We start from the raw sequence: 20,377 nt of genomic DNA on the forward strand, positions 1-20,377 counted from the left end.
TGAATATAACATAAAGTTATTATCTACAAAATACAGTAAAGATATTACAAAATTAATTATAAGCAAGTGAATTAAGGGTTAAGCCCATCTGTGAAAGAAGATGAGTGACTTTAATTGCACCAAAAGCTCTATGAGTTTTCTCAAAGCTCTCCTAAACATCCCACGAAAAGCTGAATTTACATTTTCGAGCCTACAAACTAAATTTGTCTGTGGTGTCAGTGTGAAAGCTGCCGTTTCCCATCATGTTCAGCTGCAGGTGGAGTCTGCAGCTGCTCTGACCGGAGGCGAGTACCTGTGCCTTTGGAGTTTGGTCGGGTTTGATGTTTGTTTCTGCGTGGAGCGAGACGGACGGGCGAAGCAGAAGGTGAGCGTGCTGCTGGAGCCACACTCGTAGCTCCTCTCCTGGTCAAACAGAGAGAAGAAACGTATTGACTTGGACCTGCTGGTCTTATATTCTGTCATTAATATGTTGTTATGATGGGGCGGAGGATGCTAATATCAAGCATGGTCTGTGTTTTGTATAATGAGATGAATGTATGAGCAACTGGTGGGAGCCCTGTCTGTATTTATATAATATAATTTGTATAATTTCCACTCACCTCTGCTGTGACGGTGCTCAGGCCATTTTTGACACCCTGGTTCAGGCTGCTTCCCTTCTCCTCCTTCTGGACTTTGGTGGCCTCCTCTCTCTGCTTCATGAACCTCTGGTTAACGATCCTGGTCACGCTGTCGTTCCTGTTGAGCGGGGCGGCGGGAGGCCTCGTTGGAACGCGTTCCAGGTTCCTCGTGCTACTTTTAGCTTTCTGCCCTGACCCCGGCACTGGTTTGTCTGCCCGCCCGCTCACCCTACGCAGGAACTCTGTCACCAAGCCGTACCGGTTGGCTCCGGTGGACTTGGCGGGCAGCTTGGCGTTGCTCAGGGAGCCGTGGCTCTGCCCAGCACCTGCTCGGGAGCTGGTTTGTCGAGTCCACGCGAGGCCGGACTGATTTTGATGTGCCAGGTTCCACAGAGATCGATCTCTAGAGGTAGATGCAGAGGAGGGGGAGCTCAGATTGGAGGGAGAGGGGAGAGACTGTCTTCGGTACAGTTTAGGTGAGGAGGTGGAGTGTCTGGACCTCTCCCCTCGGCCTGTTATGCCCTCCAGTGAGGCAGAGATGTGGTGAGAGCGGGCAGAGACCAGAGGGGAGTTCAGGGCCCGAGAAGGACTGCTTCTCGTGGTGCTCAACCCTTGAGTCGCATCTGTCTGCTGACCAACACTCACCATCTGTGGTTTCATATGGGTCTGAGTACCGGAGCAGGACACATCCACCCATCCCCGGCCTGCTAATCTTTCTCTCTTTTCCTGTGGGCTGTCTTGACGCTTCTGCCTCCAGCCGGCTGTCATTTCCTTCATGTCATCGCTCAGATTGGCAGATGAGCCCAGACAGAGCTGTGAGAAGGAGGTTGGCGGCGTGCACCAGGGAGAGGGCGTGTCCACGGATCCTCTGTCTGGGCTTTGCTTCAGCTGAGCCAGCTGGACTCTGCGGGCCGACGGGGGGCTGTAGTAGATGCGGACGGTAGACTTCTCTGGAGCGGTATGGCTTCTGTCCAAGGACATCTGCTCAAAGTCAAGATCAGGGAAGCTAAGCGGCATGATTAGATGGTCCCAAGTCTTAACCGGGTCCTCTCGGTCAAGCTGGGCAGCCTCTTGGCTCAGATAGCACCAGTTCTTCCTCTGAGAGCTGCACGGAGGAAACTGCCGTCTGAGTCTTTTTCCTGTCGAGCTGCAGGTTCAGATTTTTTTGTAAAAAAAAACACAAAGACACCAGGCGATGTATGAGTTACAACTTCAGTGAACTTATGAAAAACATATGACAGTTTGTGGAACAACACAGACCTGTCAGCTTCACGGTGTCGACCACATTGAAAAACACCCCCAACACGACGCTGAGCCAAGAGAGAAAGAAAATGTCACCAAACATTACGTCAGATACTTCAGAAACTAAAACCCAAGAAAAAATGCACAAACTTGTTATAAGCAATTTTATGTAGGGACTATTTCTCTTTAGTGTGTTCATCCGCCACTGCGTCACTGTACAGAACAAACAGAGCATCTGACACGATGATTAAAAGAGACAGAAATGTGAAATGGTGAAAGTTGCAGTGGTCCTGATCCTTCTACAAAATAGCCAATCACCACTGGGAGACAAAAGAACCAATCATGTTGTTTCACAGATGCTTGCACAGTTGAGGTTTACACAGTTTTAACCTTGTGCTGTCAGTCGGATTCTACTGTTCTATTGATGCTTGCATGGCTAACCGGATGTAAGGTGAACTTAACTTTACTTTTGTGGTTGGTGTTGATCATGTGGCCACTCTCATTATTAAAGCTATATTGTCATCTAATTGAATGTGGTGTAAGAGTGAAACTTGCAAGAAAAAAAAAAGCTTTTTAAACCTTATTTTAGGGGGAAATAATATAAAATTATATAACATCTAAAAACCACTGCTCACAACAAGGGTCCTGGATATTTATGAGAAACCAGGCCATGATTTCTGCAAAGAAGTGTTGATGCTTTGTTTTGCCGCGATGTGAGCGTCAGTGCTCCAAAACTGGGCAGCTGACACAAAAAAATCTAAGCTGTCTCTTTTGGGTGAACTGTCGCTTTAAAGCCCGTTGTCTGCAAAATCAATAATGTTTCCGTCGCTTCCCCTTATTTGCTCTTTATAATTTAACACTAACAATTACGTTAGGGTTTAATAATTAATATCACGCATCTATAGTTGTTTGGTATTTTGGCACATCTGTGTTATTAACTAACCAAACCTTCAGAAACATTTGAATTTGCTGTTCATTATCTGGACAAAGCATCGTAAACTCATAGCAGAGATAACCCCAGAGACATATAGGCTCCAATACGTCTTCAATAAAGCCTAATAAAGCTGCTGGAGAGCCTGTAGAGTCTTTATTTTTTTCATCACTTCAAACTAAATGTTAAGTAAAAGAGTTAAGAGTAAAATAGAGATTACAGTCCAGTCAGTGGGTTAGGAAGGAAAAAAGCTGTTGAAATAATAAATCTGATCCTAAATCATGCTGTGCATCGAAACTGCTTTTCTTTATAGAATAACAAAGGAGATGGAAATGATCATTCAGGAGAACTTGAAGGACTGCAGAGAATCGTTTGAGCGTTTTCGTGCTGCATGTTTGAAAATGCCTGTCCTGTTTGGCTGCAGCCCCCTTCAAGAGATTAGCCTAAATACTCTGGCATGAGTGTTTTCATGATGCCCGCTGAACCGACTGTCAGGCGGACACAAGGCCAGGGAGACAGATCATCGGCAGGACTTCCCGCTGTATCACACAACCTCACACACAGCCTCACACACAGTGGGGCACACATGCCTGAGGCGTAAACACCATCCTTACCTCAGCTGGCTTGCCCGGCGTGGCCTTGGCCTTACTGTCACATTCAATCCGCTCATCCTGAAGCTCTGCAGCGAGGTCTTGCAACAATCCTTTCAGCACTGACATTGCTTTCTCTCTATCCTGAATAAAAAAGCCCAAATATATTTGAATATTCGACAGCTTTGCATGTTTTTTTAAGAGTCATAATGAGCATGAGCAGAGTTTATTTATGCCATCTTTCACTGTACCTGTTTTCCTTCCATGTCAGGTCCTTTGACTTGACACCACTGATGGAGGATCCAAAGAATCTGCAATGAAAGCTGCGTTCTTGGATCCCTGCACTTCTCACCGAGGCCCCATTGAACAGAAGGTGCTTTCCTCGTTTGTTTTTCTGTCTTCTTCGGCTCTCCACACTCCTGCTTACTCTCTGACTCCACGTCAGGATTTCCACAGAGGAAAGGGAAACTGTAGGAGTCCCAGACCTTCTTAACTGAGTTTAACTGTGTATCTTTGGCTGTTAGAAGCATCTCCACCCGCCCGATGAAAGCCAACAGCATCGCCTCTAAAAGTTCCAAAGCCTCATTCAGAGAAATCTTCTGTGCCTTTCCGTTACAGTCTATTGGCGAGGCGAACGTGCGCGAGGGAGACGAGCTGTGGCCATTTTTGGGTGATGTAATCAGGAGCTGTATGGCTGAACTCAAAATGCAGGCATGGTCTCTGAGAGCAAGCAGAGCTTCGTAGTCCTTCAAAGTCATCTCTTGGAGTTTTTTGTTGTCATCACTCTCTTGACTGTCTGAGGGATCCCACTCGCCTCCCACAGGACCCTCTCGAGTGATCATCCTTTCAGTCTCCTCATCGCCTTTTCTTTTCTCTGACCCTTCATCCTGACCCAGCTCGTACATCACGGGTCCCATTTTTATGCTTTTCTCCTTTCCATCTGTGTCCTTCATCGCAACACTCGCTGTCATATTTCCCTCCGAAACATCCCGATTCTCTTCATCCTGCTCTTCCCCTCCTCCTCCTCCTCCACCTCCAATTTTCTCCCTGAGGTCGCTCATTTCTGCTCGCAGACCACGGTTCTCCACCTCCAGTTCAACGATGCGCCGGCTCAGAAGTGTGGCCTCCTCTTCCACCAGTTTAAGATGAACTTTGACCTCCGCCTCCCTGGCGTGGGCGTAGCTTTGCTTGCCTTCAGGTGATTGGGCGGCGTCCACGTCACCGTAGGCTGAGCGGTATTTGGCCAGCTCCTCGCGCATCACCTCACTCTCTGATACCAATTTGGTGAGCTTCTTGCACATGAGAGCTAATTCCTCTTTGGCAAAGTGGAGTTGGCACTTGAGATCGGCGCTGTCATCCTTTTGGCAAATCAAACAGCAGTGACGACAGTCATGATGACATGAAATAACTCACGGATGCAGCCATGTTTAGAAACAAATATGCAAACCTCAATCTGCTGAGAGAGCCTCTTCTCTGCCCTGCTGGCCGTCGATCTGATGCTTTTCTTCTTCAAAGAGCTCTAAGGAATAAAAATAAGAGTTTGATCACACACACAAGACAAACAGTGATAGTTTACTAGGTTAAGATTTTCTGGAGCGAACTTCTTTGTATTTATCCCAAAAAGTCGATTCTGTTCATCTGGACGTAGCTGTTTAGTGGGAGAAATGTTTCGTCCCTCATCCAAGTGACTTCTTCAGTCTGCAAAACTAAATGTCCTTACCTTGATGATTAAGAATGCATCGAGACGTCTTTGTGTTTATGTTTGTTTCTTTCTTTTGGTTTTTGGTTTTAACCACAACTGTGTGAAATTAAATAAAGATATTAAAGAAAAAAACTTTTTCTACATTACATTGATGATGAACATTTCCAGCTCCATATTTTTGTCCTTTGACTCCAACAGTAGCTTTGCTTGATTTATAATTCATCTAACTGTATTAAATAAGAACTTGGCTACAGAACTACAGACTAAGACCATAAACTCATCAAGAAAGTTATCCAAAGAATCGTTTTTAAATTTTTTTTTAGATATTTCTACACAAAATTATTATTTTTTTATTAAAACCAGGGGAGTCACCTCCTGCTGGACATGAGAAAGAATGCAGGCCAACTTTCCTCTCATTGACTGACTTGAACAGCAGGTCAGTGGGGGTTGCAATAACTTCATTCAGTAACTTGAAGTAACAGTGTAACGGTGTTTCGCATGTCTCTCACATGATTTTTGGCCCCCTCTTCTTTACAAAGTCGCTTCAGTTCTTTGAGGTTTGCGGGGATTCACTTTTGCTCCGTTAACGTTCAACAGCATTTCAGTCATGTTGAGGTCTGGACTCTGACTCGGCCATCGTAACCTTGATTCTTTTCTTCTTCAGTCAGTGTGTTGTAGATGTGCTTCTGTGTTTTAGCTGTCGGACAGGTGGCCTCATGTTTGAGGAGTTCGTGGTCGACGGTGCACAGATCTAGTGACTGCAGAACAAGTTCACGTCATCGCTCCTCACCACTGTGCTGACAGCTGGTATGAGGTGTTTGTGCTGATCTGCTGTGTTTGGCTGTGAATTATGACCAAACATCTCCAAACTGGTCTCATTTGTCCAAAGGACATTGTTCCAGAAGTCTAAGCCATGCTGCTGTGTCATTTTTACAAAGAAGGTGATTTTTCCCAGCAACTCTCGGTACTTGTTCAGCCTTTTTCTGATTTTACTGTTACGAACTTGAACTTGACATACCAACTGAGGCCCGTAGAGTCTGTAGCTTCTAGGTTTTTTGTAGTTTCATGAGCGTTGCTCAGTCTGACCTTGGTTGTCCCAACAAATTCCCTCCAACTGCACGGCAAATTGGCAGAAATTTGCCTACAATACTTTGGCATTTTGTTAACATACCTGTAAGGTCCAGAACAGCAAACTATCAAAACCTCTGCTTTTATAGTGTGCTGATCATCAATCAATCACTTACATTTGATTAATAGCACCTGGCTGCTACTGTCCCTCTTAATTCCTATAGAACCAGTAAGGCTGTACTTAGTTTCTTGCTCTTTACATCACTGAAAACAAGGAAAAGACGAATCTGAAGTTTAATTTAAAAATATAAAGGCAGGTAAAGGAATAGTTCAACATTTGTTTCTGATGATTACATAAGAAAATTAATAACACACTAAAATTTGTTCAGTGAGAGGGTATAGCATGTTTATAGATTCTAACTTTACATGATGTTTGTGTAACATCAGTTTATGAGCTGGACACCACGACTTCCTGGAGACTTGCTAACCGCAACAAGTTCATTCTTCTGTTATTTTCTGTGTAAATTAAACAAATTAGTTATAAAATGCTAATTAATAAGCTTTAAAAATGCTTGTAGAAGGATTTACAAACCTCCGCAGGCATGAAAGTCCTGCTGGTCTTCTCGACAAGAAAGCAAATAAGCATATTTCCCAAAATGTTTAGTTAATCCTTTAAGTAAGTATTCATCATGCTCTTGCACTACTTCTCAGAGATGCCTAAAAGGCGCTAAATGTGACATTTTCTCTCCTCCGAGTTCTTCCCGTCTCTACTTGAGTCAGTTTGTAGGTCTGAGTATGTCAGGAATGTAAGCTTCTGTCAGGCAGCATTGTTTTCCTCTTAAACACTCGACAGGATTTCACTGTGTTAATAATAGTCAGGCTAGAAGGAGCAAACACAGAGAGGGAGTTACACTTTTTGAATTCAAGGCCGGTGGGCATGGAGGCTCAATAGATTTGGGTTACTGTGACCGGAAATTTGTCGTTCCTAATAAGTAAAGATGGAATTAAATGGTAATATTTCTTTAACTGTAAAATTATTGTCTTTGTTTCAGCTTTTGTCCTCTTACTACAAGTCTATGCTCAGCTTGTGCAGCTACACATTTACGTTTAACTCAAACAGCCTCAAAAACATCGGGCAGCAGCGGCAGCAGAGTGAATTTCTGGCATACTCACCCTCCTTCACAATATATCCATGCTGTGTTTTTTTTGCTGGTTAGATTAGGTAATCTAAGTGGATTTCCCTGTTGGGATCAAAGGGACTAGCAGCTGTCTCAGATGAGTGGAGCAGACTGAGCTCGTGCCAAAGCACCGAATCCTGGATTAAACCGCACACGTGTCACTGGAGTGCACACTGGTGCTCAAAGGAGGCAGAAGAAAAGGTGGATGGGGTGTGGAGGCTGAAGTTTGATCAAAGCGTGCTGAGTGATGGCTGTAGGTCAGTATGCCTGTGCACCAACCAACACCCTCCTTTCTTGATGCCCTAATACACACTCATCCAGATTTATCCAAGCTTAATAAGAGCAGTAAGAAAAAGAAAGTGAGTCTATTTTTGTAATCTCTCTACTTTTTTTTCTGTCCTGTCAGCCGACGATGTCAGCTGTGCCTGGAGTTCAGCATACCAGGCTGCTTCGCCCATCCCCGGCACCAGGCAGCTGCCGGCCGAGCCCTCCGCTCATATAAGTGATCTGCACCGGGATCGTGTGTCACCTGACATCAGGGTGACAGAGGGATGAGGGGGACAGCTGTCTGGATGGGTGCAGCTGTGCAGGGTAATGGAAAGGAGGATGCCTGACCCGAGCGATGAAAGTTTATGTTTCTCTCAAGGTTGACCTAAATACACACATCCCTTAAAGACACGCATTGAGGTGTATGAAGAACCCCCTTTTGCAATTATCAGCAGGTCTTGAGAGATTTTAAAGAAGTTTCTTTTTTAATTTAATCGATTCGATTCGATTTGTCATGTCTGATTGACAGATCTGTGCACTCGTTTCAATCTCATTTTCAGCTCCAGGTCATAATAATTTAGTTAACAGTCAAGTCTGTCCCAAGGTCAGTAATGAGACCATAAACAAGAGCTGTTTGTTACTATGTACGCCACCTAAGGCTTAAAATTCCCTCCACACCATCCATGAATTAAGGATCCAGTGTGAAAATTCAAAGCTTTTAAAGAGGATCTAGTTTTCCTTTCTTTTTTCTGTCATACATGCTGTTACAGTGTAACAGTATGAAACCAAGCATTTGGTTTCAAGAGGTCTCTTTTTATTTTTAGCTCTGTACGATGTCACTCAGAATGGATATCCTTAATATGGTCTCATTCTCCCAGCCCCACAAAACAACTTTCTTCTGATTGGCTGCCCCTCAAAAACAGAAGGTTAGCCAATCAGAAGAAAGTTGTTTTATAAGGGGAGGAGCAGATAGAGACAGAGTAAGAACTGAGAGGCCCAGAATAAGATAATCATCATGTTAAACTTAATCAGCGTGCCTTCTATCATCAAATTCTGCACCGTGAACCTCAAACATCCGGTTGCAGTTGCAGCAGTCTAAGATGATCTCTTTCTCCCATCCACCTCCTCTACGGCTTCCTGGGGGACACCAAGGTGTTCCCAACCCAGCCGAGAGATGTAATGTCTGCAGCCTGATCCTTCGTCTACCCTGAGGCCTTCTTTCAGTACCACCTCACCAGTGAGCCCTGGTTGGAGGTCCAAACCACCTCAACTGGCTCCTTTTGGTGCAGATCTACTCTGAGGCCTGAATGGCTGAGCTCCTCCCTCTAGATTGATACATTTATTTGTCCACGTAGGGAAACTGGATTGTAGCGGAAATCACGTGACATTTTCATGCACACAGACACTTTCACTGCACCTTAGGATGTTTTTGTCAGTCAAAAAGGGCATCCAATGTGTTGCCAATATTTAGAAATGTAATGCATTCAGGAATAAAACCCTTTAGAGCTATTTCCTGTGAACAGAGGAGGGCAATATCACCCTGCAGATATCAATAGTTTAAAAGAGGAGGTAAGTGGAAGGCTCTCGTCATGTACAATAAGGCAGACTCAGCATTTCAGTTCCCAGCAGTTTATTGGTTGTTGTTACAGCCTTTCTACCAGAGCTTTTATCTCTTGGAAATATTTTTAAACCAACAAATTGTGTAAAGGAGTCCCCCCCCCCCTCCAACCCTGAGGGAAGCTCGTGGTCTGCTCATTTTCTCTGAAAGTAAAGTTCCTACTCTGACCTGCAGTGTTCTGCTGCCAAGAAAATCAACAATCCAAAAAACCCAAACAAGACAGAAGGGAAAATTCTGCTTCCAGCAGTTTTTCTGCTGTCAAATGCTGTCAAACACAGACGAAAAGTCAATAAATAAATAAAAATTCAGCTTCAGTCTTTGGTTTTCCTAGAAGAGTATGTAATAAGTATGTCTTCTAACCCCCTAGAGAGTTGGTAGACAAAGTGCAGGGGGGTCTGTAAGACGCTGTAATGCTACGTGGCTCTTCACCAGATGTCATTTCATGACCATGTAAGAGTGACTGGTCTAAAACCTCTGTGGCCTGAAGGTTTAGGGGACCAGGAACACTTATGAATGCTTACCAAATATTTGGCATCATATGACTGTTAAAAGAAGATCTCAAAAGGTGAGTAAAAAGTGGTGCTAGCTGTTTCGAACACTTACACAGACATTGTTCAGGTCAGGACTTTTCCAAGGTGACAGTCTCTAAAAAAACTGCAGGACCTTTGTCTTTTGAGGTCTCCTTCAAACATTCTTTATTAAATTTAATTTTTTTTTTTTACCAAAGGGTCTTTGATGTAAAATGCTCACCTCTCTGGTTTTATCCAGCTCAGTCTGTAAGACCTGCTTGGCCACTTCCAGTTCCTGAGTCTTTTCACGCAGCACCTCGTTTTCCCACTCCAAGTGGGAGTTCTTCTTCTGCACCGCTTCTAGCTCGTTGTACAGGCGGAGTGACACGCTCTTTGCAACCTGCAGGTGAAGCACAAAGTAGGTTAAGACAGTAAAAGTGCTGCGAATGAAGTTTTTTTTTTTTTTGATTGTCTGTTTATTTGTTTTCTCATGAGTGTTATTTTCTGAGTGAGTGAGTCTTTAGAGCAGTTGATTTGGTTAAAGCCGAGAAACTTTTACAAGAAAATTCTTGTGACGGGAACTGAGCCATGAGTCGATGGAGGGGGCGAAGGAGGGTGAGGCTGTAAGGAATCCAATAGTGCGCACACACACACATTGGCCTGGTTGACAGAAACAGAATCTGGTTGCCTCAGTTCAACGACGGTGATTCTGCTTACGATCACTCTGCTTTTATCGTTCAGTCCTCACGCAGAACAGCCGACCACACGCAGTAATTATGCTACAGAAATATAAACAGGATGCATGATGAAAACTTTTCAGTCTAATGACATTCTTGTGGTGCAGATGAACAGCAGGGAGTACTTTACAGCCATGACTCAGGGTTAAAGCCTGTATGAACAACACGATCAGCGTTTAGCGCGCCGTGATGAAAGTAGGTTTGTGGTTCTGCAGTAAAAGTTCACTTTGATGTTTTAGGTGAGTCAGTTTTCAGAGAAGGAGCTTAATTACAGTCTGTTGGTAGTGAGAGTTTGTGCAAAAAGACCACCCGACTTTCTGACCTTGATGTCGTGCTCCAGGCTCCGGACCAGCTCCCCGTCCACCTGTCCGGTCTGAGCCACTCGGATGCTGCGGCGCTCGGCCTTGCGGAGGCGGTACTGCAGGATGCGACACGTCTTGTTGGCCTGCTCCAGCTGCAGCCGCAGCTCCTGCAGCTGGTAAATCTCCTCCTCCTGGAACATGTCGCGCATTTCCAGCATCTCACAGCGCAGCTCCTCCACCTCGTCCTGGGACAGACGACACAGAAATAATTAAACCATGAGTCAAGGCATTTTCTCCTTTCTTTCTTCCCCTTTTCCCTTCTTATTTCATCCAGTCCTTTCCTTCTTCCTTGGCCCCTTCCTCCAAATTCTTCTCTTCCCTACATCCTTCCTAACTCCCTTTGTTCCTTGTCTTTTGATTCTGCTTTCTTTCCTTACCCTTTTTTCTTTCCTTGTCCTTTTTGTGGTGCCCTTTTTTCTTCCTTCCTGCCCTTCTTCATTCCATCATTCCTTCCCTCCTTTCTTCCTTTGTTGATTTTTCCTTTCTTATCTATTCCATCCTTCCCTCTTCCATCACTTGTTCCTTCCTTCCCTCCTTTCCACTCTTTTCTTCCTTCCTTTCTTACTTTTTCCTTCCTCCCTCTTCTCTTGCTTCATCTTTCTCCCTTGAGTATTCCTTCCTTCCTTAACCCTTCCCTCATCCCATCCCTCCTACAGTACACCATGCTGAGATAAGCCAAGTTTTAGTTGTTTGGAAATCACCTCGTTAGTGGAAAAATACTATTTTATGTCTGCCAAACTGTTTCATCATTAGCACAGATTTTTCATAGAATCAGCTAAATAATTTGGAACAAATGATGTGCTTGAGTGACAGGGTGCTAGTAACAAAGTGCCTAAATATACAGTTTAAAACAGGTTCTTTGCTATGTGGTCTGTAGACACAATACCGTTTCATCTCTTGAGTTAGGCGTGTTTTTCTTGCTAGATCGATTCATAGGTTTGTGTTCTGTGGGTTAACATACAAAAATTAATTAATTAATTAAAAAAAAATCCTCTGAAAATGCTCAGGTACAAGAACTGGACTACAATTGAGAGAGAAAAGCAGCCAATGTCCAAAGAAAAACGTTACATGAATGTCTGGCTACTTAGAGGCAAAATATAAATAAATGAGGCTCCAGACTTTTGCACAACACTGTGAATATCAGAAAGTTATATTTTCCCATTTTTCCCGTTAACTTAAATCCAGGTGTTATGGTGGCATTAGAGACTGAAAACAACTAAGTGAAACATGGATTCACTCTTTACTCAGCTGGGATGCTACTCTGCTACATGTGCTGCAAGCAATGCTTCGAGTGTTATAAACAATAAGATCCTATCTACTGGACAAACTACGGGTTAATGCCATGTATAAATTACTTAAAAAATATTTTTGTACACATATTCATTAAAAAAACATATTGGCTAATATTAGCCTAACTAACTGATTTATGACTTAAGCTCTAATTGTTATATTTTCCAGTTTGATGCCTAAATGGCCATTTTGTGCTTTGTACGTACCCTTCAAAGTGTCTGATTACTTTAATGACCACAGTTTGAATCTGCACTTACAAGGTGAAGTTATGTCACAGAAGTGAGCATCTAGGGCAGAAAGAGGGATTTGGGGCTATTTTTTGTACATGTTGTTTCCAGCATATTCTAAGTCATGAAACGTTTTCTCAGAAAGCTTGACTCACACTCAGAAAGTCTGAATATCTGGACATCAGCAGCTTCGATTATGACCTTTCTTTATCAAGGTACAGCTCTAAATAAGTGGATCATCCCTTTAAAGGTGAAAGTGGAAAACAGACATTGCCATTGGGCTTGTAGATGGACTTGCTCAGCAGTACTCCACTAACAAAACTCTGCAACCACCAATTTATAATCAAACCCCAGTTTCCGGATATATTCCTGCAAATTGGTGATCTGCTGCATCAAGTTACAGAGTAATTTCCTCAGTTGGACCAATAAAATGCCCTTGCAGTCAGGAGTTACTCATCTAATCGCCAGCTCAGTCAGCAGTTACTCAGCTACTGTAAAAATCTGAGTAAGTGTGGGTTTGTTCCATAATTTATTTAGGTCAGTAGTGACTTTTGACTCTTGTATTAGAGCCACTTGCTCTGCGCTCACTAAAGAAGACTGGCCTGATCTAAACATTTGCAGAAAATCGGCTCTGGTGTTGAGCTGAGGGTCCTCCCACAGAAACTCACAGGCTCTCATAAACAAGCAAAACCTACATGCACGGAGTTTATACAGAAAGGTAGATGCTGCATTTCGTGAAAACCAAATTGAATTCGCTAATTGCATTAAGCTAATTTAATTAATCAAATTAGATCAAACTTACTTTCAAATACTCGTTCTCTGATCTCAGATCTTCCAATTCCCTGACGAGGTCTTCGGTTGTTTCCCCCATCATAAGATTCATGAACGCCCCCGAGGAGTTGAACAAACTAAAGCCCCCTGCGGCAGCCTCCGCCTGGAGAACGCAGATATCTCTCGCCGCTTTTGCGCACGGTTTGCCGTCGCCTGCGCCCTCGCTATCCGGGGTCACGTAAGCTTTGCCGTCTATCCAGCTTAAGTCAGAGTCGTGCTTGTTACCGTCCGACGGGCAGTCAGAGATTTCCGAGCTGCTGTCCGAGGAGGACAGTTTCCCCGACAGGCAGCCGGAGTCTTTGCTCAAATCCTCTGAAGCGTTGCTGGCGTCGGAGAGTTTCCTCTGTGCGCCGGGGCTCCTCTGGCACTCGGAGCTGACACCTGATGACACTTTCCCTGCTCTCTTTTCCTGCGGTCCCGCAGTTTTTACCTCCTTCACAGGGTCGCACTGACCCGTGAATTGTGCCTCCTTTGAATAGGAGCCATCATTGGAGGATGGATCCTTCTTCTCCTGGTGCGCCCTGGCTTGTTTCTGGCTGCGGAGTGCAGTCTTCAGGCTTTTATCGCCGTCTTTGTTCGTCATTTTCTCTTTAGCTTTTAAACAGAAAATCTAAGATGATCATTACAGTTTTAAACTAGTGTTAAAATATCAAAATTCACAGCTCACAGACTCTGAACACCCGACTAGCTGCTCTGCATCCTCAGCACTGAAACTTTGCCAAAGCGCACTCACAGAAGAAGTCACAGTGTCATGTTACCGCAGCTTAGAACGGACTTCCGGTCGTTTTCTCTGCTTTTTTCTTTTTTTCTCCATTTATCTTGGTCAGAGTACATATTATGTTTATTCTACACACACTCTCCCAGAACATTCAACTGTGGCTACAAACCAGCATGAATTTGAAAACAAATCCGATATTAAAAATGTTGTGTAGGCCTAGGATTATAAATGATTAAGTTTATTTTGTAAATTTCCATACAAAAGATACAATTTTAAGTGTTTGTTACCTCGTGTTTCCATATTGCTATCATACTGTTATCATCCCATACGCCTGATGTAGAGAGGCAGTTTGGAGGCTTTTATTTTGACGGTTTTCCGGTCTCTCTTTGATTCTTAAGCAGTTTTTTCCACTTTCTCCTTCTGGAAATCTGACAAGCAATTAACCCAACTAACCGACTACTACTATGAATAAATGATCTTAATTCCCAGTTACATTTTTTATCCGCCTCTAACAGACTACATTTGCATGTTTTAGCTCATAATAATCTTTTTATATATACCAGGTCTTTTTGCAGCTCCTCACTGATGCTCTATTCGCATCAATTCAGTTCAGCTCATCTGCTTTTCAGCCAGCTTTCTTCTGATTGGCTGCACCTTGCATGCCATACACAGGGTTAGAACAGTAGGTGGTGCTGCTGTAATAAAAAAAAAAAAAAAGAAAAGAAAAAGAAAACAGAGCAAGGAGTAGAAAAAAATACCTGAAATAGAGCATTTAGCTCAGATGAAGCCTGAGTTTTGTGGCTCACAAGGATTGCTTGTACCTCATTATTTTAAACCTTGCTTAGCATTTCATCTTCCATTGTATATATTACAGAAAATAAGTTCAAACATTACAGGTCTCCCCTTTAAAAGGGTGTTTGCACAATTCCCCTCTGTGTAGTGTTGCTCTAATTTAATATGTATTTAGTTTTAAACTGAAATTTATTTTTGAAATATTGACCAGTGTCTGCAAAAATAAAATAAAAAATTAGCAGAATGAATAAAGCAAGAGGGATGTTTGTGTAAAGCTGCCACCTTGTGGATAATGGAGCTGTGTTTGAAAGGACCACAGGCAGGTCTTTGTGGTTTGTAACGGACATGAGATGTTTCCTCTTCCAGCTAACAACAACCTAAATCTTCGTGAATGGGTTATGAATCATTTACTAGTGCTTTATGAACCATTATAAGAACATCTGGGTTGTCAGGTTGTGAAAAATAACATTTTTCTTTTTTAATCTTCAGTGTTCAGAAAGAGCTGATCTTAACTTCTAAGGAGCTTGTGAAGAAAGCAACTGGACTTCTTTAAATTACTTTTAGATGTTTCACTTCTTATCCAAGCATTCAAGAGGCTTCTTGGTGCACTGCAATCCATTTACAACAATTTTTATAATGATGACTTAACATGGAGAACCCTCTTGGATGAGAGGTGAAATTTCCTCAAGAATTCAGTCCAAGCTCCTTAGACTACAATGAACTGGATGGCTGAGAAGCTACACAGACAAACTGATCTTACCTTCTGCACAAACGCTACAGTGCATCTGCACCACAATGCATTTACAACAATTTATTGTAATAATGACTTAACATTTATGTGCACTTAAAGGCTTATTAAAGAGAATGAACTCTTTGCCATTTATTGATGGGCTTCCATACTGCCTCACTGCATTTTATCATCTCAACATGAATCAATTAAACATCTTAGTGGGTGCTTTATAAGAAATTCAATGGCATGTGGAAATGTAGGCTTTATATCACAGGGCTGACACAATGAAACCATATTCCTTAATGATTTGGTTGAATTAATATAGATTTATAGTCTAATTATTGGATAAAATGTAATATTTCAGCAATTGAAAAATGAAAACTAGTACTTAGTTTGTAGCACAAAATAACACTGATTTTCCTTTTTCCTGCTAAAAAAAAATTCAGGCAAGGAAGCTTAAAAGAAAATTAAAAGAAAACCTAAAAGAAAATTCCACAATGTTAAAAACAAATAAAAACAAAAGAAACCTCTAGAATTTTTAAACAACCCGTTGATATTTCATCTTTCGATATATTTTTTTTACCTGCACTTCAATGTTACACTATAATAAACCACCCATCCATCATTCCAACCACACAAAATGTACATGAACTAAGATTGCCTCAGGATGTTACCACAAACTCATCAATCCATTATTTATCTCCATGTCAGGGGTGAATTTGCACCTGTATTAAAAGCTAAAGATCGTACAAAATGTACAAATTAAGGTACAGTTTAATAATGCAGCCTAATAATTTGCATGCATATAAACAACTGCAGATTTATTTAAATATTTAGTAAGTCTTGGTCATTTTAAACTCGCGATTACAAACCCTTTAGCTTCTATGTGCGCCTGTGTTACTGGTATAAATAAAATAAAATAAAATAATAAACTTATAATAATCACTTAACACATATTAATATTAATATTTAAAGAGTCTGGTCCATCCAGCCTGAGCCCAGTGTTGCCTTTTTTAATGTCACATTATTGGTTATGTGCAAAAATAGCCTTTGGACCCCACGTTCCGTACAGCAGATCGCTGCTGCAGGATTGCTCTCCCCCCGCTTCAGGACACCTACACCAGGAGATGCCGGACTAGAGCAGCGCAGATACTGAAGGACCCGTCCCATCCTGGCAACAAACTGTTCCAACTTCTGCAATCTGGTAGAAGGTTCCGCATCTTCCGGGCAAGGACAGAGAGACTCAAGAGGAGCTTCTACCCAAGCCATCCGTGCCCTAAACACACACACCCGCCCTCTCACATCACTATAATTGACTGAGACGGACTCTTCCAGACACTAAACCAAGGCACAATGTACATTTCAACTTCCTTTAATTTTAAATATGTTATTTGTCTCCTGTAAACATAGTCAGATGTCTATTCTATTTAATATACAGAATTCACCCGCTTGCTGCTACTACTGCACATTACCCCAGTGTATATACTATATGTCTGTATATAATATATATATATATATAATGTCTTCCTCACCCCCCCCCCCCCCCCCCCCAAATTTTTGCACCTGTCGAGGAGCGTGTCAGCCTGAGCCCAGTGTTGCCTTTTTTAATGTCACATTATTGGTTATGTGCAAAAATAGCCTTTGGACCCCACGTTTGCTCTTTGCCCTTTATTTTCTGGACCTCTGCATCCTGCGCTCTGATTGGCTGACGAACCTGCCAATCGTGGTGTCCTTGCTGCCCACTTCCGCCTACTTCCAGAGGCACCACAGTGCTCGGTTGTTTATTTTACCGGAGCATTAATTTTACCTGAACTCACAGGTATATGTGACTGAGCTGTGTTTAAATGTCCGTGTCAGTGTCGGCTGTGGTTTGTTGTTGACTGTGTTGATGTTGTTACATCGTTTTTTGCCCAGCGGACATTTACACCATCTGCAGCAGCGATGCTAAGGGCTCGTTAGCTAGTCTTAAAGCTAACTAATGGCTTTTTTAGAGGAGCACGGCGACTGACAGCCAGAGAGGAAGCTGTTTTTGTTTTGATTACATTACTCATGCGCTTGGTGTTGACGCTGCCGGTGTCGTTGTAGGTGGTGGGTGCTGCTGTCTGTGATGCTCGGAGGGAGGCTGGACTCCAGGGACAGGCCAACGGTGGAAACATGACTTCTGAGTAACCTGCAGCTACTTTGTCTGCTCAGTATGAACAGCGAGGAGGAGTTTTTCGACGCTGAGACAGGTGAGACATGTCGACGAAGGCCCAAATTAGTTAATTATATATAGTTATTTCCTGTATACTTACTTTGTTTCCTCCTCCTACTCCCGCTCTTGCTCATCATCCCCAGGGTTGGAGTCAGATGATTCCTGCGAGGTCAGCTTTAAAGATGCCACACAGGAGAATGGAGTGTGGGAGCGCAGGTGAGGGGCCGTGCACACGCGGGGAATAATTACGGAAAAACATAATCACTTCATTGACGCAGAGCTGTTCTGAGTGATCGCCTCGATCCTCTGAAAGGTTAAAGCAGGAGTGATGGAGAGATTGATAAAGGAGTCTCCCTGATGCTATGATGTTTGCATATGATATTGTGATCTGTAGTGAGGGTGGGAGCAGGTGGAAAAGAACCTGGAGAGGTGGAGGTATGCTTTAGAGAAAAGAGTAGTGAAATTTAGTGAGGCTGCAAGGAGCAAACAGAGTGAAGGTGCACAAGTACCTGGGGTCAACCATTTAAAGCAATGGGCAGTGCATAAGAGAGGTGAAAAGGAGTTTGTAGGTAGTTAGGAGAGGAGACAAGTGTTGGGGTGATTTATGACAGAAGGATAGCAGCAAGAGTGAAAGGGTTGGTGTGTGAGAGGAGGGTGCTAGAGATAGAGTAAGATGGAGACAGATGATCTATCATGAGTTCTGAACTTAGAGATGTGTGGTGAAGAGTGTCCCGTGCTCCTGCATCACTGTGGGATGTCATGCTTTGTGGTAGAGAGGAAGGCTCTGCAGAGGGTGGTGAAAGCTCCACAGAGCAGTGTTGGCAGCATCCCCCAGACCACCGTCACCACAAACATCTACACTAGCAGCAAAAGGGCCTCTCTGTCTTGAAAGACCCTACTTACCCAGGAAACAGACTGTTTGTCCCACTCCCCTCAGGCTGGATGTTGCGGAGCATCAATTGCAGAACCACCAGACTGAGGAACAGCTTCTTCTTCAGGCTGCAAGACTGTTGAACTCTGGTGGTGCTCTGTAGTCTCTGCTGCTCCCAGCCAGAGGAAACACACATGTGAAGCCACTTGTCTTTCCACTGCACACAATTTGATTATTTTTAGAAAATGGTCTTATTTGTACTGACACTGTATATACTTTTTCTTTTCCCTTTTTCCTGTATTGCTCTTTTGTGTTCTCTTGGCTTTTACACGGAACCTAGGTGCACAATTTTGTTTCACCTCATGTGAATACATGTGTTAGAATGACATTGAACACCTTGGAATCCTTGAATATATACACATTTAGTAATTTTCAAAAGGAAAAAAGAGAAAACCAAGATTCCAAGGTTTGCGTGTATTCACAGACTATAACGAGGTGAACTATAACGTGCATCCACCTCTTTATCAGACACTTTTTACACAGTCAAATAAATGTTATTGCTGCCTGTTCAGATACTGTGCTCTTTCACAGTAGGCAAAGTCTCTTGCTGAATGGATGCTTGGTTTCCTCTTGCCTCTTTAAATTGCTTGCCACCATGTTAGCATTAGTTGTTCTCTATTAATGACACACTCAAGCTGAAGGCTGTTGACATCCTGAGTCCAGCTGAAGCCACGACATCGGTGGTTTAATTTGCCTGTTTTCTTTTTCTTTAGGTGGTAAAAGTGATCAGTTTCACTTCTTCCCAAATTCTCTTCCCCTCACTATTAGTTAGGGCTGTTGATATGTACTAATATAGTAAATTTAAATGTCATTCACTATTTTTTTTTGTGTATTTACAATATTAATGTTTGGGTGCACGATTTGGGAGCTACTTTGTATTAAAACACTCATTAAATCAGAAAACGAGGGGATATTATTTGAAAGAATAGTGTTGCATCTCTAAATTAAACCAATACTCATATATGACCTGCCAGTTGTGTATTACATATTCCATGTAATGCATGTTAGTACCAATGTCCACTAATGTTATATTAACATAAAAAGCGTTGTACTGACAACTAATTTTACTAATAGATATTCAAACTGGAGAAAAGAATTTGGAGGACAGTTATAACCTCAGACGATAAAAGAAATTATGTCTGTATTTAAGAGTAATTTAAAACTGTGAATTACATTCTTCAAAAAATTAAGCATATTTTAAATTAACTGAAATTTGTGGCATTTTGCATCATGCAGAAGATTGGGCATCCTCTGTATCAGCTGACCGAGTGTGAATAATGTTGCCAGAGGTGCTTTATTTGAGTGTGACAGATTAGATTAAAATAGTTTAGAGAAGATCACATCAACCCCAGTGGCTGCAATTGGTTTTGTCTGCTTTACCAACTCTGCCATCGCTGTCCTCTGCCAGAAGGTCTCTGGACACCTCTGCAGTAGATGTTCCAGAGGTGGATGGTCATGTGGAGTTAGCATGCTCCCATCTTATATTAAAGCTTCCTCCCAAAGACATGAATGTTAGGTTTTGGTAATTAGTGATTAGAAATTATCTGTTTGTATGATTGTCTTTCTGACAATCTCTCTTCCACATGTCTTTATCCTGTCTTCCTTCTCTCACCCCAACCGGTCGCAGCAGATGGCCCCGCCCCTCCCTGAGCCTGGTTCTGCTGGAGCTTTCTTCCTGTTAAAAGGGAGTTTTTCCTTCCCACTGTCGCCAAAGTGCTTGCTCATAGGGGGGTCATATGATTGTTGGGTTTTTCTCTGTATCTATTATTATAGGATATAATGTACAATATAAATCAGAATAGAATTAATCCCGAAGGAAATTATAGGTTACAGCAGGCAGCAC

At 42.7% G+C, this 20,377-nt stretch overlaps 2 protein-coding genes across 3 annotated transcripts in view; one reads left to right on the forward strand and one right to left on the reverse strand.

Annotated features, from left to right (window-relative positions):
* On the reverse strand, positions 1–17,855 carry si:ch211-197l9.2 (protein SOGA1). 2 transcript variants are annotated; one of them, XM_040008212.1, is made up of 9 exons: positions 17,704–17,855; positions 10,782–11,006; positions 9,964–10,122; positions 4,828–4,899; positions 3,632–4,738; positions 3,405–3,524; positions 1,878–1,927; positions 600–1,764; positions 1–402 (listed from the first exon to the last, which is right to left on the reverse strand). In XM_040008212.1, the coding sequence occupies exons 2-9, from the start codon at positions 10,977–10,979 to the stop codon at positions 247–249; spliced, it is 3,027 nt and encodes a 1,008-aa protein (XP_039864146.1). In that variant the 5' UTR covers positions 10,980–11,006; positions 17,704–17,855; the 3' UTR covers positions 1–246. The 2 variants fall into 2 exon arrangements, with proteins under 2 accessions (XP_039864146.1, XP_039864145.1); XM_040008211.1 differs by lacking the exon at positions 17,704–17,855 and adding an exon at positions 13,141–13,981.
* Positions 17,106–20,377, forward strand: part of osbpl2a (oxysterol binding protein-like 2a) — an 18,863-nt gene continuing 15,591 nt past the window's right edge. The window contains exons 1-3 of the mRNA XM_040008217.1: positions 17,106–17,228; positions 17,495–17,640; positions 17,747–17,819. Coding sequence (XP_039864151.1) covers positions 17,604–17,640; positions 17,747–17,819 — 110 coding nt within the window. The 5' untranslated portion in view covers positions 17,106–17,228; positions 17,495–17,603. The remainder of the gene's footprint in view (positions 17,229–17,494; positions 17,641–17,746; positions 17,820–20,377) is intronic.

The sequence above is a fragment of the Simochromis diagramma genome, unplaced genomic scaffold (assembly GCF_900408965.1).
Source record: "Simochromis diagramma unplaced genomic scaffold, fSimDia1.1 OVJJ01000545.1, whole genome shotgun sequence".
NCBI classification, from domain to species: domain Eukaryota; kingdom Metazoa; phylum Chordata; class Actinopteri; order Cichliformes; family Cichlidae; genus Simochromis; species Simochromis diagramma.

What these genes read in the sequence shown, in the direction of transcription:
- si:ch211-197l9.2 (XM_040008211.1), bottom strand. Translation starts at nt 13,752, where the DNA reads ATGACGAACAAAGACGGCGATAAAAGCCTGAAGACTGCACTCCGCAGC. An exon ending in CGACACCGTGAAGCTGACAG is followed by an intron (nt 1,765 to 1,877) that starts GTCTGTGTTGTT and finishes CTGAACCTGCAG; the next exon opens with CTCGACAGGAAAAAGACTCA. An exon ending in TGAGCACCGTCACAGCAGAG is followed by an intron (nt 403 to 599) that starts GTGAGTGGAAAT and finishes CTGTTTGACCAG; the next exon opens with GAGAGGAGCTACGAGTGTGG.